This window comes from Trichechus manatus, unplaced genomic scaffold, assembly GCF_000243295.1.
Source record: "Trichechus manatus latirostris isolate Lorelei unplaced genomic scaffold, TriManLat1.0 scaffold00210, whole genome shotgun sequence".
NCBI lineage: Eukaryota > Metazoa > Chordata > Mammalia > Sirenia > Trichechidae > Trichechus > Trichechus manatus.
The window spans coordinates 1,440,367-1,456,590 of NW_004444146.1; the positions used below are offsets into that span (position 1 = coordinate 1,440,367).

Sequence of the window (16,224 nt, forward strand, 5' to 3'; positions counted from 1 at the left end):
ATAGAGAACATCACAAGAGAAGCAGAGAAGACTCAACATTGCAGCCAGAAAATTCCAAAGTATTGAATTCTTGAGATCCAGAGTGAGAAGGGATATTGCAGAGGTCTAACTCAAGCTTTTCATGTTATAGGTAAGGAAAACGAGGCTCAGTACCTAGTTAGCAGCAGAGACAGAATGAGCGCTCAAGTCTCCTGACTCCTGTTCCCATGCTCTAGCCACCACACTACTCTTCTCCAGGCTCAGCCATATCCCCCTAGGGCCATACACACCAGGGACAACATAGACACAGTCCAATTAAGCATAGGAATGGAAGACGGTGATTCTTCCTTCAAGTAGAAGCCTAAATATTCACTGGCCATACAAACAGAGATACAGCAAGATCTACACTTATGTATTCAATGAAGAATAGAAATAAATCACAATTTTTAATTCATATCAATCCAATGTACACTTAGTGAGCATCTACTATGAGCAAGGCTCATTGCTATGTGTTAAGCAACATTAAAAAAAAAAAAAAAAGGTGGTCCCATGCCCTTCTGACACATTAATACGGAAACAAAACTGACCATACTATAAATCATACTGTTGCTTGTGAGGTATGGAAATATAAGCAAAGTGTTACTGAGGCCCAGAGGAAAACACAAGTAACGCTGACTAGAATACGTGGAGTTAGAGTTAGGAGTTTGGTGAAGGCTTTGAAGAAGAGACAGCATTTTCATTGACTCTTAAATTGTGTCACATGATGAGAAGGTAGAGGTAAATCATTCCATAGACAGGGACTAACTTGACCACATGTACAAACCAGACTGCATGACATGTTCAGAGAATGGTAAACAGACAGACACAAATTACATGGGGAAAGAGTCACAAGAGATGATATTAGCAAAGTTAATCCAGGCAAAGTGATTTGTGAAAAGTATTGAGTGCTACCCTACAGACTACGAAGGGAAGTCTTTGAAGGATTCCCAGACAAGGAGTGACACTCCTCTCTGGGTTTTAAAAGGTAATTCTGCCATTAGTGTGTAGAATGGATTGGAGATGGGAGAAACTGGATGCAGGGAAGCAGCTTCAGATACTTTTCCACAAGGAAATCACAGTATAGAGAAGAGTTCCTTGTCATACTTTCCTCAGAGCAGTTTCCAAGCCTAACGACTCTCTTCACACCAGAAGGGATGCATTTCTCAAGCACAGAAAGAACAAGAGCCTTTTCTTGGACTCCCCCCTTGACCTACATGGGATTCCGTGAGTAGGACTTAAAGCAGCTATGTGGCTGCATGCGTGGAAGGGAGTGTGCTAAAAGAGCCCTAAACAACACTCTGAAACATACTGGAAATATACTGAGACAAAATGATATTCTCCAACTTTGTACCATCTCACCACCACTGCAGGCAGTATTATCACCAGTCTTCATTCAGTCTTACATTCACATACCAAACTGAGCCCTAACCCTGCTCCCAGCACTGTGCTACCACCTAGGACAGACAAAGGCAGGCAGGCAGCCATATGAGAGGAAGAGACTAGTAAGGAAGCCATGGAAATTATCTAGACGGGGAGACAAAATTCAGCTGTGCCAGGACAACAAACGCAGAGGCAATTCTGCTGAACACAAAGTTAGATCTGCTCTCCTTGTGAACCAATAAATCTCAGGAGTCTAAATCATTAACCATGGGAATGGAAGATGGACTGGTCATTTTTAAACTGGGGAGTGTGTGATGATCCATGGGTGGAAAAATAAATAGTATGGCCTCTACTTGTATTTAAGAGTCCGTGGGTGGTGCAAACAGTTAGCGTGCTTAGCTGCTAACCAAAAGGCTGGAGGTTCGAGTCCACCCAGTGGCTCCTTGGAAGAAAGGTCTGGCAATCTACTTCCGAAAAATCAGCCATTGAAAATCCTATGGAAAACAGTTCTACTTTGACCCATATGGGGTTGCCATGAGTGGAAGTCAACTCAACTGGTTAGATTGATTCTACTTGTGTTTACTCATTAATCTCACCCTTTTAAAACATTTACTTTGATATACGTCTTATAAAATAAAGTAATACACGTGAACCATATTTTTACATATACAATTTCTAAATAATTAAATATGCATATTTTGAAATCTGTATTTTAAAAAATATTTTCTTTTTGGTTGGGTTATGTGATTAAAAAAAGTTTGGAGACCATTATGACAAGCTATAGACCCATTTACCCACTAAAGGTCAGAACTTCAGTTCTACACAAAAAAGCATTTTACTGAGTTCAACTATGACTGACTTAACTAAATCGACATCACATACCTAAAAGTGAAAAAAATTGAGGGTGTGAAAAGGAGAATATCACTTTATGTTTTTAAAACATAAAAGCCTCCTTCATCTTGTATCTTCGTGTCTTTCTAAAAGTACTGACAGTGATTGTTTAGGAAGTAAGTAATTGTCTAAACCAAGTATTCTTCTTTAAAAACTAAATTTAATCTTATACTTTAAAACATATTTTAAAATAATTTATTCTCTCAAGGAAGCACTTTAAAAAAAATTAAATAACTAAACCAACCAGCCTGTAGTTTAAAATTTTACCAAGGTAGAAAAATAATTCTTGTGTCATTAAAAATGGTGTGCGTCACATTCATATTACACAGGCCATAATTTACTGTCAACTGGAGTTTTTGAGTAAAACTATGATACTACTTCCAGCCCTTGCGTATATATTTTTAATAGCATATGGATAGAAAAGGAGTGTATCTAGAAAAAATTTCTCCTGATTCTATATGAAAGTGCCCTTCATTTCTGTTGACTGGGGACCCCAGAACTTTTCCTACTCTGAGCTCCTTTTAATATTCAACCTTTTGAAGACCCTACTAAAAGTTCTCATATTGCAGATAATACAGATTAAATTCTCATTTGATCACGAATAGTTGTAATAAAAAACTAAAGGCTAATTTCCCTACAAGCTTTAATGTTGAAAATCCAGTTCAGTATATATTAACTAACAATCTATTACTCATACTCATACATTTCACAAAAATTTATTAAGTACCTCCTGTGTACCATGTACTGTGTTCTAGATACTGTGTGAGCAGGAGTAAAGAGATACAAAGATGTAAATTCAATCCTCTCTCCACAGAGGGGAAGCTCCAAGAAGGCTGGGGCTTTCCTCCAACAGAATGAAACACTGCCCTACTCTGCATCATCCCCAGCATTTGTTGCAGATCAGACCATTGTGATGCATACAGTTTTTACTGACTGATTTAGGAAAGTAGATGGCCAGGCCTTTCTTTCTAGTCTGACTTAGTCTGGAAGCTCCACTGAAACCTGTTCAGCATCATAGCAACACGCAAGCTCCACTGATAGATGGGTGGTAGCTGTCCATGAGGTGCACTGGCCAGGAATCAAACCCAGGTCTCCCACATGGAAGAGGGAAATTCTACTACTGAACCACCAATGCCCCCTGGCATTTGACAGGCCACGATAAATAATCCTGATTGCCTCCCACAAGGAGCTTACACCTAGTGGAGATGGGAAGTGAAATAGGGAAAAAAGAAACTCAAAATATTTTCAAATAATTACAATATTCTCATTCACATACAAGAATATCTGATAATTTCCATTTCCTTTCTCTCCCCACATAATGAAAATCTTATGTAGCTCACAGAAAGGTTTATACACACTGCAGTGAGCATCTATTTCTAATTTTATTTACAATACTTTCAAGGCTTGAGAAAAGATAATTTCAATTCATTTCAAAAATAACTCCCAGTCAATGTAAGAAAACTGAATTTTTCACACTTGTGAATTTTTTATTTACGTGATAATGAAGATGGTTTGGCATATAAATAATTTTCAGATAAACTTTGGTCTAGCGAAGATCCAGAGCTGGTATCTATTAACAAAAACGAAATGGTTTGCCTCAAAAAGTCAAAAATTAAACTCTCTTCCAAATAGATTTCATTTTCCCTTCTAGCTATCTTTAACCTAGAGAAGATGCAGCTGAAATCAAATATGAAACATAAACACTGGCAACATCTCTCACAGTACTTACTGATCCATACAGCTCCCCCTTCTCGTTCATTCCGAGGTAGAGTCCACTGTCCACGCCTCGAATGCTGACCAGGCCCACTGCTATACTGATAAATTCCAGAATGCCTATAGAACAAACGGGAAAAGACAGACAGCAAGTCAAAGCACAGCACATTTCCTTGGAATCTTAGCATCACAAGTAGTTTTTGAGAGGATATTGAGCCCAGCTCCCAACTTTGATAATCTCACACTAGTTAAAGAACTGTCTTCAATTTAAAAGAATTGCCTAAAAGAATTGATTTTTCAAATAAATTCTATCTTATAATAATGATATAAAATACTTGTCAAGATAATGACTTACATAACAGAAGAAATAATTCAAGAATAAAAAAGCTGGGAAACTAGATTAATGGAAATAGAACAAGCAGAACAGAAATATTAAGAATGTTCATGAAGAATATAACCAATGTCACTGAACAATTTGCATAGAAATTGTTGAATGGGAGCCTAAAATTCTTTGTAAACCTTCACCAAAAACACAAATATTATCTTTTAAATAGATTTTAAATAAAATAAATAAATAAGTTAGTATCTGCATAGATATGCCAAGAAGTGATAGGACAAATAAGCCAATATATTCTAATTAACCCAAAGAGTATAATTTAACAGAAAAGCAACCTATTTGCACTTTATAAATGTGAAATCAAGTATTTGTGTAAGGGCACATATCAGTAAAACATTCTATTGAAAAAGGCCTATCTCTCAAAATAAGAGCCCGAGGTGCTAACCAAAGCCTCGGTTAATTTATACAGAAAATTCTCCAGCCCTCTATTGTAAAATCTTACTGAGCTCCATCTGGAGAACTAAAATAGCCTACACACAACCTAAATATTTCTGCTTTAAAAAAGTATTGATTTTTGTTATACGTATCTAAACCTCAAAGAGATGGTTAAACAACTAACATAACATTCTGGGAGAAAAAAAAATGCTGATCCAAAAATGTTCTTGATTTAAAATACACATGAGTACTGTATCCCAAAATCAAATCAAAATAATGATCTTCTTTTAGTTCCTTCTCTCCCCTTGCTTACCTCACGAACAACACCTAAGCTGGGCAAAAATCCAGAATTTTAAGTCCACACAACGGCTTCAATTTCTCTAACTATATTGTTTCAAGATGACCATCACACAATGTACTTAGAACAAAGCTAATATTACTTGTGCTCAGCCATTTTCTCATTTTTGTTATAACGTAAAGTGTTACACTTTGTTAATGCCTAGCTAATATTTAGTTCTCATTTGAAAAATATCTTCAAATACTGAAAAAATTACTTACATTCAAGAGTTCTGAAAAAACTAAGGGTTACACTCTGCTATTGTCAGTCTCATGTGACTAATAAAAAAGCACTTACATGGATTTTTAAACAATTAATTTTGCAACTCACACAAAACATACTGTGTGGCAATCCACAGAAGACATGAACTACATAAACCTAATAAGGCAAAGGATTAAACACAAGAGAAAACTCTGCTCAAAGGTGATGTAAAAAGAAGAGATGTTTCTTACAAAGGGGTAGTCCTAATTCTTTTATGTGCACAAAATGCAACAAATACCTCATGCTTACACTTTACAAAATATTTTTCTGGAATGCAAATCCATTTATTTTAATAGGATGTGAAAAAATATACAGAGAAATTACAAACTATGTTTTGGATCTGATAATCTATGACTATATCATGGAAGATACATCTAAAACAAGCCAGTTTATTACTAACCTTCCCTATTTCACAAAACATATGAAGGATAAATAAGGCACTGTCTCTACATAATTCATTTCACATGAGATGCTCTCCCTTCTAAATGCAATCATTTTATTTCATTGAACTATATATAACTCTTATGATTCATATATGTGAATCTCAGCTACCTGAAGAAGCAGTACAATATAGGTCTTAGTCATCCTGAAATTAGTGTAAGAAGTTGATTAATGTCCAATTTTCATTATAAAATGAAATACAGGAAACATTCCACCCTATTTGAAGTCTAAACAATTTCATTTACCAGGTCAATGGGGAAAGGTTTACTCATCAGACTGAAAGATACTTGCATTCTCTAAAAGGGCATTTGATAGTCTTTCCATTTTCCCTAAACATGAGGCAGCTCTGAGAACTAATAATGAATATTAGCCATCAGACCCAACAAAGGGCAGGGACTAAGTGATTTTGCAAAATCATTTAACTGTCTGGTCTGCAGAACATCAAGAATAACAACAATGATAATAATAAACTCTAAAATACTTGCGCATTTAGTCTGTGCCAAATGAGAGGCCTGCTCTCATTTAATCTCAGAACAACCCTAGTCATTATAATATTTTAATCCCCAGTCTACATACGGGGAAATTGAGGTTTAAGGAGGTTAAATAACTTGCCCCCAAGCCATGTGACTCCAAAGCCTGTATCCTGAACTATTATGCACATCTAACAATTGGTTTTACTTTTCTTTTTCACTCCAGAAATTGCTTAATGTATCTGTGATTTCTGTAACATTTTTGTGTAGTTATGCCCTTACTAGTGACTAGAAAGCATTAACTAAATCAGACTGACTGCATTGCCCCAGTGAGTGGCACTGGAAGTAGGGGTAGGAAAAACCGCTGAGCTACTGGAACTGTGACCCTTCCACAGGTATCTTCAGGGCACACAGAGGCCAATCACCCCTACACTGCTCTCTCATCATGCAGAACTTGAGGATGCAAGCGTCTTCCTATCTAGACTACTTGCCTAAGTAAGTCATTTATGTGCACATTGAATGAAACCCGTTGCTGTCAAGTGGATTCCAACTCATAGTGATCCTATAGGACAGAGTAGAATTGCCCCCACAGGGTTTCGAAGACCATAAATCTTTATGGAAGCAGACTGCCACATCTTTCTCCCTAGGAGCAGCTGGTAGGTTTAAATCTACAACCTTTCAGTTAGCAGCCGAGTGCTTAACCACTGCGCCACCAGGACTCCTCTACTGCAGATAGCACATAGCTTTTTTCTGCTTAAAGGACTTAAGTTCTGAAATCAACTTAGTAATAAATACCTATTACTTAGGTGTTTAATACATGATATTAAAAGAAAGGATCTATTATTCCAAAACATGAGCATCTGTTTTAATTAACCACTATTCTACTACTGCAGCTGGCTATTAAAGTGTATTTGAAAGTAACCACCAAAGGGCATCTAAATTTTTGAGACAGAAAAGATACACATGAGCCAACTATGTTGCAATCAAGTTAGCCTCACTCCAATTCACAATGCAGTCTACCAAATGCTCTAAAATGCTAGAAAAGTAAATATTCTGGGTATTCATAACTGTGACTAATTCCCAATTTTTAAATTAAATTTGGTTTTGTCTTCAGATTCAAAAAATAACTATAAACGTCCTTTCTTTGAAAAAGAGAAAAAGTTTTCTTATGCCTCCTTCCCACATTCTTTGCATTGGTGGTCACATTTTGCCTTGAGCATCATCTGAAAAGGGGTCAACGAAAAGCACAACGTGCCTGACTACACCTCCTGGAGCAGTACAAGGGAACTGTCTGCTGGTGGCTGAACTTCGTCTGCAAGACATCCCACGAGTCCCAGATCCCATAACCACAAGAAATACATCTGATGTTACAATACACCTGCACAGGTGGAACCAAGGGAAAGACTGTGGCTGTCCCTGCCAAAGAAATGCACACAGTGGGGGAAAGGGACAGTGGGGGCATACTCATCCAGCAACTAAAGTTCCCAATTATTAAAAAGTAAGCATTGCTAGTTTGCTAATCCAGACTAAGTAACAAAAATAATTTAAAATGTATTGTACAGTGTTTAAAAATGGGACAGTTTGAAATCTGAAATTCCTTGGCTCCTTTCTCAAAACAAAGTATTTTATGAAAATTAAATGAGATAATAATCTAAAACACCTAGCACTGTACTTGAAAAATAGTTAAGATACAAAATACTGTTGTCATAATCATTATAATTTAGAAATGAAAGTATTACGATCTATCTTGGTTGTGTGTGTGTGTGTTTCCGGGCATTGACAAGATAGCTGCCATTTATATGTATTCATTTATTCATTCTGCAAACTATTATTGAGTGACTATTATAAGCCAAGCACGATGCCATTTATCAAGTACATAAAGATGAGTAAGATATAGCCTAGACCCTATACCCTCAAAGAGCTCACCATCCAGCAGAAGGTAAGGACAAACAAACAAATACAATAAAAACGTGGCAACTGCAATGAGAGGGAGATATTCAGGACATGGTTGGTGTCCAAAAATGGGAAGCTCCTTCAGGTTTGGGAAGGGAAGCCAGAGGAGGCTTCTTGAAAGAAATAATACCTGAGATAAGTCTCCAAGGACCTATTCATGGAAGAAGGAGCTATCTATTGACCCCAGGTAGAAAAGATTTTGTCAGCATCCATATCTCTGCAGCCTCTTAGAAAACAGAGACCTCAAAATCACAGCCCAGCTTTCTTTTGAGATCCAGCTCAGGGATCTGAGGGCAAATAGAACACCCTGATGCACAAGTCATGGCCATTCCACCACATACAGAGACAGCCAATGTTGAAGGTCAGAAAGACCTGGCAACATGATCCACCTCGCCCTGACCAGATTGAAATCTTTACCATCACCGGTAACATCTTGCCCACAATGAACTATATAAAACCTCCATCAGGTCAATTAACCTTTCTCTGGGCCTGAGCCTGTGCCAAGCAAGTGTTTCCAACTGTACTAACTTGAGTACCACCCACTACCCATGTTACTTGTTTCTCTGAATGTGCAGCACAGAGGGATGCTGTATCGGTAATAGGCCATGGAAGGCTTCTGTGTAGACTTTTAAATGTTTAACGACAAAAGGGAGAGGAAGGGAATGAAGGGAAGAGGAAAGAAGGGGTAGACCTCAACCTCGTGTACCATGGCAGCCAGTCTCTCCTCTTAGGCAGACACAACCTAGTCACCCTTAGCTGAGAAAGGCCACAGTCATGGTGAGTGATGGAATGACATAGGAAGCACGGAGTTAATGACTAGTGTTGTTTCTCTATTCTCTTCCACAGCAGCCAACAGTTCCGAATGAGGACATGATTGTTGAGCCCCAAAGGGTTTGATGAGGTCCGACATCATCCCTGGACAAGAAGACCAGGTCAGTTCCTGAAACTACTTCAGGAAAATGACCAGGAGGACCTTCCTCCTTGCCACTGACTCACAAGCTGTTAATAATCAGCCCAGTGCTGATGGGGCTTCCCACCTCTGCTCAAATGGACCAACTCCCCAAAGCCCATCTGAATCCGGCCTCCCTTCCAAGACCATAACACGGCCAACTGTGGAAAGTGGGAAGACTGTGGAAGCAGCGCCATTCTGGCCCCTGTTAAAAAACCCTCTAGCCTGAAAGCATCCAACATTTACAAGAGCTGCATTCTTCAGACAACAAAAATTTATGCAGACTGCAGAGAAAGGCATGACATGAGCCTTTCGAAAATAGATTATCAAACCCCCTCCCTACCAAGCTTCCTACTAATCCAGAGAATTCCACACCAGGGCTGCTGAATCAATAATTTCAGAGTCCTGGATCAGAGTAAATCAGAGCCTATAGCAACTTAAGCAAATCTCAAAGTTTACTTATGAAATGCTAACTTAATGGAGAGTTATAAGCCCTCCAATTTCTCAAGAATCTGAAACAATCCTAAACACAGCTCCTAAAATAGGCGGTCTTTCCTACAGTGAGATATTGAAGAACCAGATACATAGAAGATAACTTTTTTCAAGTGTAAAACTCTGGAATTAAGTTTTTTTTTTTTAACTTAAAAAAAAAACACTATAATATTTCTCTCTTCTAGAACAACTTCCTCCTGACACCTGATCTCCTTTGAATAGGCGGCCCAATTTTGGAGCTCATCTGGGGTCCTCATGGAGGCCCACCTTTCATAGTTGCCACACTAGGCCAAAATGGGAGGAGAGGAACTCCATCTTTCCACGAAGACCTGTGGTCAACCCTGCTTCACTATGGTCTGTAGGCACTATGCAAATTAAATAGAGGATCAGGACCAACACTTTTTTCATATTCTGCTTTATCATTACCCCAGCTGATTTTCTGCCACTTTTTTCCATCTAACAACGCTGGAGAGCTTTAAAACAGAAAACAATATGAAACGAAACGTCTGGCTCCCTCAGCCTGTCACACAGAGATACAATTCCCAGTTCCTGCTGTCAATGCTCAACCTTATCTCCACACCATCACCCCCAAAGAAAAATACAAAGGGTCCCCCAAGGTCCCATCTAAGTTGTCGCTGCTGCAGCTCCGGCTGTAACAACGGTAAAGGTTCTCCCTACACCCCCATTCCCCCTGCACTGCCGCTGCTGTGTCACCACTAAGGGTGCGAGCAGCTGCAGTCACCTGCAGCTGCATGGGGGTGGCAAAAATTATTTTTCCAGCACGTTTCCTTCTGCCATTTCATTTCAGGTAGAAAATGCCTTCTACTTTAACCAAGGTGTAAACCGCCCCCCTCCCCCCGCCCCCAGCCATCCACTCCCAGCTACCCTTTTCTAGGGTATGTGAAAAGAAACTGAGGGTGAAGACAAGTCCCTAGAAGGGCGCAAAGCCGACGGTGAGGGAGCTGTTGGTGTGGCTAGGAAGGAGGGCAGAAGATAAGGAAGCCGCGGGGACCGCAAGGTATGAGGCGCTGCAGCCGAACCTCGGCCCCCTGCACCTTCCGCCAGCTCGTTTTTGCCCGCCGGGTCCTAGCGCCGCCCGATGACGACCACCCAGCCACGCAACGAGCGGGGAACGAAAGGAAGGGTAGGAGGCTCCCATTGCAAGCAAGGCGCCGCAGTGGGTTGCTAATATTGGGACCTGCCGCAGCGGTAGCAGCGGGAGACCGCGGCCCTGCTGTCACCCCGGGGGCCCCCTTCTCACTGCAACCGGAAGAAAGACTGAGTAACCCTCCTGCCTCACCCTCCTCCCAACCCCCACTGCGCACAACCACCCACTCGGCTCCAGCCAAACGTGGATGAGTGGCAAAGCGGGGCGCTCAGCCCCCGCGGCCGGCTCCGGGGCCGACCCGCACTCCCTCCGCTCTGCGCCCCTTACCCCAGCTTGGGCCAGGGCTCCCCTCCCCTCACACCCAACACTAGGGGGCCTTTCCTTTGGCTGCACCCCCCACCCCAAGATAACGGTGCCGAGCGACTCAAAGGAGTTGAGATGTCACTTCCTTGACGACACTTTTCTCCAACCTCCAGGATAGGGGAACAGGGGCTCGTTTTTGTTTTATAGTCTCTTCAACTGCTGTATCTACAGTCCTCTTCCGATGATGACCCAGAACATACCCCTCGTGCTCTCCCACCCACTGACCCCACCATCCCACCCTGCATCCCTGCTCTCCCCGGGGGCAGAGTCTCTGAATGTGTAAAGACTCGACTGCGTGTGACAAACGTCCTATTCTAAAGGTGACTGCATCAAAAAAAAAAAAAAAAAAAGGCCCTAAAGGCCCCAAAACAGGAAAAAAAAAAAACAAAAAAAAAAAAAAAAGGCCCTGGGGGAGGGGCAGGAGAGACAGCGGAGGAGCCCGAACTCCAACAAACCATGACCCCTCCCCGCCGCCCAGGAGTGCGCCCGGAGCTCCGGCGAGGCGTCCTCACACAACAAAGCTCGCCTGCCGCCCGCGCCCCGCACGCACCCGGGCTCCCCCGGGCGGAGAGGACGGCGCGGAGCAGGGCCTGCAGGCTTCCTAGCTGCGATTCGGCGGCGAGTTAACAATAGCCCGCCGCCTGCGCCGCGGCCCTTTGTCCGCCCCTCTGCTTCCCCGCGGCTCCGGCTTCGCCAGCCCTGGGAACCCGATCAACTTCCCGGGTCCCGCGGAGCCCCCTGGCTCTCCGAGAGCCAGCGGTGCCCTTGTGAAGCAGGGGCCGAACCAGGATGAGACGCAGGGGACTCGGGGCCAGACCGCAGACTGTCCCTATCCGCGCCGCCAACTCTGCTACGGCGGCGCCCACCTCTGCGCTCCCACCCCGCAGATCGCCGCGCCCCGGCACGGCGCCGTCTGCCTCCTGGACGCACTCCCACACAAAGAGAGCCGAGACCCCAAATTTTGACCAAAAGCAAGCATCCGGCTCCCTAGACACGGCCAGAGGGTCTCGGCCCCCACTGCCGCGCTCCCCGCACCGTGGTGCCTGCAGCATCCGAGGCGGCATCCGCGGAGGCATCCGCAGCCGGTCAGAAAGGAAGCCCGAAACGGAGTGCGCTTAGGACCCCGCGGACCCAGTCCGGTGGCCGCCCAGTGCGCGCCGCGGCCCCGGCGGCCCCAGCCGGCACCTGCCGTACCCGCGCGCAGCAGGGCTCCGGGCTCTGGTTACGGTCTAGCCTCGGGGAGCGCACCGAGGCCGCGGGACCGATGCTTGTCGCCCTCGGCGGGGCGCTTCGCCCGACGCCCGAAGGGTGGTCTCTGCAGTCCTGGACAGATTTGCCCTCCCACACGCGTCCATCCACCGCCTGTTGTTCTGGTCTTAAACTCTAGGCACGGTGGCCGCCCTTGCAGCAGCCAGAGAGCAACAGCACTTTTAGTAAAGTTTAGTCTCCACTTTGCAACAACCAAAAGCTGCGTTTCCTTCTCTGGGGGAAAGAAGTTCTATTTCAACTGAATAATTGCAAAACCGAGAGCTACAACTTTTTTTTTTTTTTTTAATCCAGGGGTTGAAGAGAACTAGAGCAATTTGTACTGTCAGGTTCCCCTTAGGCTGAGCGGTGAGCAAAGGGAGAGAGAATCGTGGGCCTCGTGTATCTGGGACCATCCCCGCCTCAGGCCTGACTCCTCACCTTCACCAGACTTGCATCACCTACAGTCCCATGAAACTAAACGTACAGTTTAGATCGTGTTCAACATCTGGCATTAAAGCATGAAAAAGAAAAATCGCCACAGGACTGTTTTTTACAACCTAGTTTAAGTGTTGTCAGGTGGGTTCATTCAGAAGTTAACTCTTTCCAACAGTCTGGTGGCTTTTTTTTTTTTTTTTTTTTGGTAAAGAAGGAAAAAACTTGCGAGTCCCCAGTTGGAACTGTTACTCGACTTCATGCCTTTGGGGCTAAGGTTGCCCCCAGCAGGCACGTGTGTGCAGGCACTTAAAAGCGTATGGAATCACCAGCCCTGGAGTCCGCAGCCCTTGATGCTGAGTCACAAATACCACCCTCTGGAAGTGAAATCCTCAGAATGCCCTTTAAAATTAGCTCACAGCTTTTGCACACGCCACACACTCAAACCAGATAGTCACTCAGGAAACGCACACAGTGTTGCACACTATGGAAATGAAAGAGCATAGGTTATAACTCGATAGCTGGAAGGACAAATACTCGCGGGGAGAGTTCTGCCCCTTCAAAAGTCATTTTCCCCAAGCGTCTCTGCCCTGCTGTCTGCGCTGTCTAAAATATTACTTTAGTCCTTCTCCAACAGCACAATCAGCAACTTCCGCCTGTGGGGCTCACGGACCCTCACAATGGGGATAAACAGTACTCATAATTTACAATTCAAGCAGTACAGTTATTAGAGGGAAATGGGGAGGGATAAAATCTTAATTTGGGCACAAGATGATAACCTCTGCCTTCAGGGAACTGAATCAATTTTAAAGTTTTTAGTAGTTAATGATTAAAGCTTTAAACTCATGGAGTCAGTCCATTCAAAAGAAACTTCCTAAACAGATCTTCCCGTATATCTAATGCAAAAGAACCAAGTTGTGTTACATTTATAAATCATGCCATCTTCCCCCACCCACCACCCGCCCCATTAAAAAAAAAAAGAGGTCTTTCTATTCAGTGCCAGAGGCAGATCTGCAATTCCGGAGGCTTTTTTCCCCCCTCCTGAGCTGGAAGAGTGAGACAGACCTTGTCCGCATCCCCCGCCCAGCCACCACCTTCTTGGTAGTTATAATCCCGGACATTTCACAGCAAGGACACTAAAGGGTTAACGGTATACCTACCAAATCGGCTGTGGTCTTTCCTGGTTCCCTGGATAGTACCATTGGGGAAGATTTCTAAGTGAAATCCAGTCCTGCAGTATAGCTGCCTCCGCCTGAGAATCCCTTTTAAATGATCCAAGTCCGTGACTGCGGGTCCCCTGGGGAGCCCCCCTGCTTCGGACTGACCCAGATGGTCACTTAACAAAACCGGGCTGTCCGCCGGTAACACGGGCACATTCCCAAAAGGTACCGCATCCTGCACACCGAAATAGTTCCCAACTTCACCTAAGGGAGCCATCAGAAGACTCGGCTTTCGGAGCACAAGAATAAACAATAATGATGGTGTCAAACCCAGGAGATATTAGCGAGGTATATCCAACTCCCCTCCCTTACTGCAGTTGCAGAGAGAAGAAAAAAAAAAAATGTTCTTTTCTTCAATCCATTAAATGCATAAATAAAAGTAATATGCTGTTTTCACTGGCACAGGTTCAAGGTCAAACCACTGATAGTCTAAGAAACCACCACTTTATACTCACACACTGACATATTTATAAACATATCTATGTATCTCTACAGATAGATCCCCAGCTCTTAGCAGGCAGTAAGGTCTTCATCCCATCCAACCGTAATAAGGAAAAAAATCCGTAGTTTCTCCATTTGGTTTGAGATCACAATGACCATAGCAACTTAAATACCTAGGCGTTATTATAGGGATTTTTAAGATGCACGGGCTACGTCAGAATTTACGGATCCTGACTCCAGGAAGGCATGCGCTGTTTTTACTCTCTAACAGACTCTGCAGACATCAGCATGAATCCTTCAAGGGGAAAAAAAAAAATCCCACGTTGTTGGCGAAGACAAATCTCCCCTCCCGGTCCCCCCTCCAAAAATAATAATAATAAAACAAAAAAGAAAAAAAAAAACTTTAGGCGTCCAAAGCTAATATCCAGAATTCTTCAGAGAATCCGCAGATGTCCATTGGCTCAGAATGAGTGTGGAGCAGCGAGCAAAGGAGAGCCGCGTCCGGGACCTCTTGTGCCGCCCTTGCTGGCGTGAAACAGGTGTTGCCCGCGCCGGCTCGCGGGGAGTGTTGTACTCGGGCGGAGCGGCTGCTCCAGCGCATCCCCCGCCTGCACGCAGAGTGGCGCAGGAAGCGGCATTGGGCTGGGTTTAAGGTAGCACCGCGGCCGCCGCCAGCCTCCGCGCGGTCCTAGCGCCCTCCCCACTTTCTGCGGCAGCACAGCCCTCCCGCCTGACCTGGGGCTCGATCTCCGCCGGCTCCGTGCCGCTCTGCGGCAGTCTGGGCGGAGAGTGCCAAAGCGCAGCACTTCACAGGGATAACTGAGGAACTCTTACTTCAAAAGTAAAACGCAAATAAGAGATGAACAGGGAGGCAGGAGGCAGAAACCATGAGTCTCCTAGACTGAGAGTTTTCCTGCAGAATCGAAGCGGGTAACCTAAATTCTAGCTCGCTATGGGGATGTAACCGGGATATTGGTGAGGTTCGGGCTTAAATTGCGAAACTAGTTTTCACTTGGATTTTGCATTATAGAATACCGCGCAATGGAGAGCCTGGGCGGGAGGGGGGTTGATTTGCTGGGCTTGGATGGACTTGGCAGTTGCTGTTTCATTCTTCTGCCAGGCACACCGAAGCGTAAACTGTGTTGCAGGTAAGACAGACGGGGAAGAGCCCAGCCCAGTCTCTCGCTTGCTCGCTCGCTGCGGTTTTGTTCGGGCTCCTTGATGGGCATCTTCGGGGGACTGGGCGTTGGGGATATTTTGAGGTCCCTCCCCTGCCGCGGGCTCCCGCAGCGGCGCGGGCCGCAGGCGAGGCGCTAAAGAACTCCCTCGGTCCTCGCCTTCCACTCGCCCCCAGACTCGGGTGTGTGTCTTCAGGGAGCTGGGGGTGGAGGACGCTCAGTGGGTCTCCCTCTCCCCGCAAACCATGCTGTTTGGGGCCAGCCCTGCCTCGGCTCGCGCAGCTAAGGGCGCGCCTCAGCCTTTCCCCCGGTCCCTAGCGGAGGCGGGTGGCTGCGGGCGCGGAGCGGCCGCGAGCTGGTTGGGTGTCTCCTTCCTGCTCTGCCCAGCGGGGTCGCCCGTGGAAGCCTGCGGGCCGGAGCTCGGCACCGGACGGATTTCTGCACCCGGCCGGCGGCTGTGGGCACGCAGCCAGAGGCCGGGACAAAGAAAGCCGCAGGGTGGGCCGCCAAGGACCCTGCCCTGGCCCGCAGCGAAACCGGGCCCGGAGGCACGCACC

General features: G+C 44.7%; 1 protein-coding gene across 1 annotated transcript in view; it reads right to left on the reverse strand.

The window, feature by feature from the left end:
- The window catches only part of FGF9 (fibroblast growth factor 9), a 41,374-nt gene extending 26,675 nt beyond the window's left edge, over positions 1 to 14,699 (reverse strand). The window contains exons 1-2 of the mRNA XM_004388391.2: positions 13,989 to 14,699; positions 4,019 to 4,122 (exon numbers count right to left, since the gene is read on the reverse strand). Of these exons, the coding sequence (XP_004388448.1) occupies positions 4,019 to 4,122; positions 13,989 to 14,265 (381 nt within the window). The 5' untranslated portion in view covers positions 14,266 to 14,699. The remainder of the gene's footprint in view (positions 1 to 4,018; positions 4,123 to 13,988) is intronic.
- Positions 14,700 to 16,224: the final 1,525 nt, after the last annotated feature.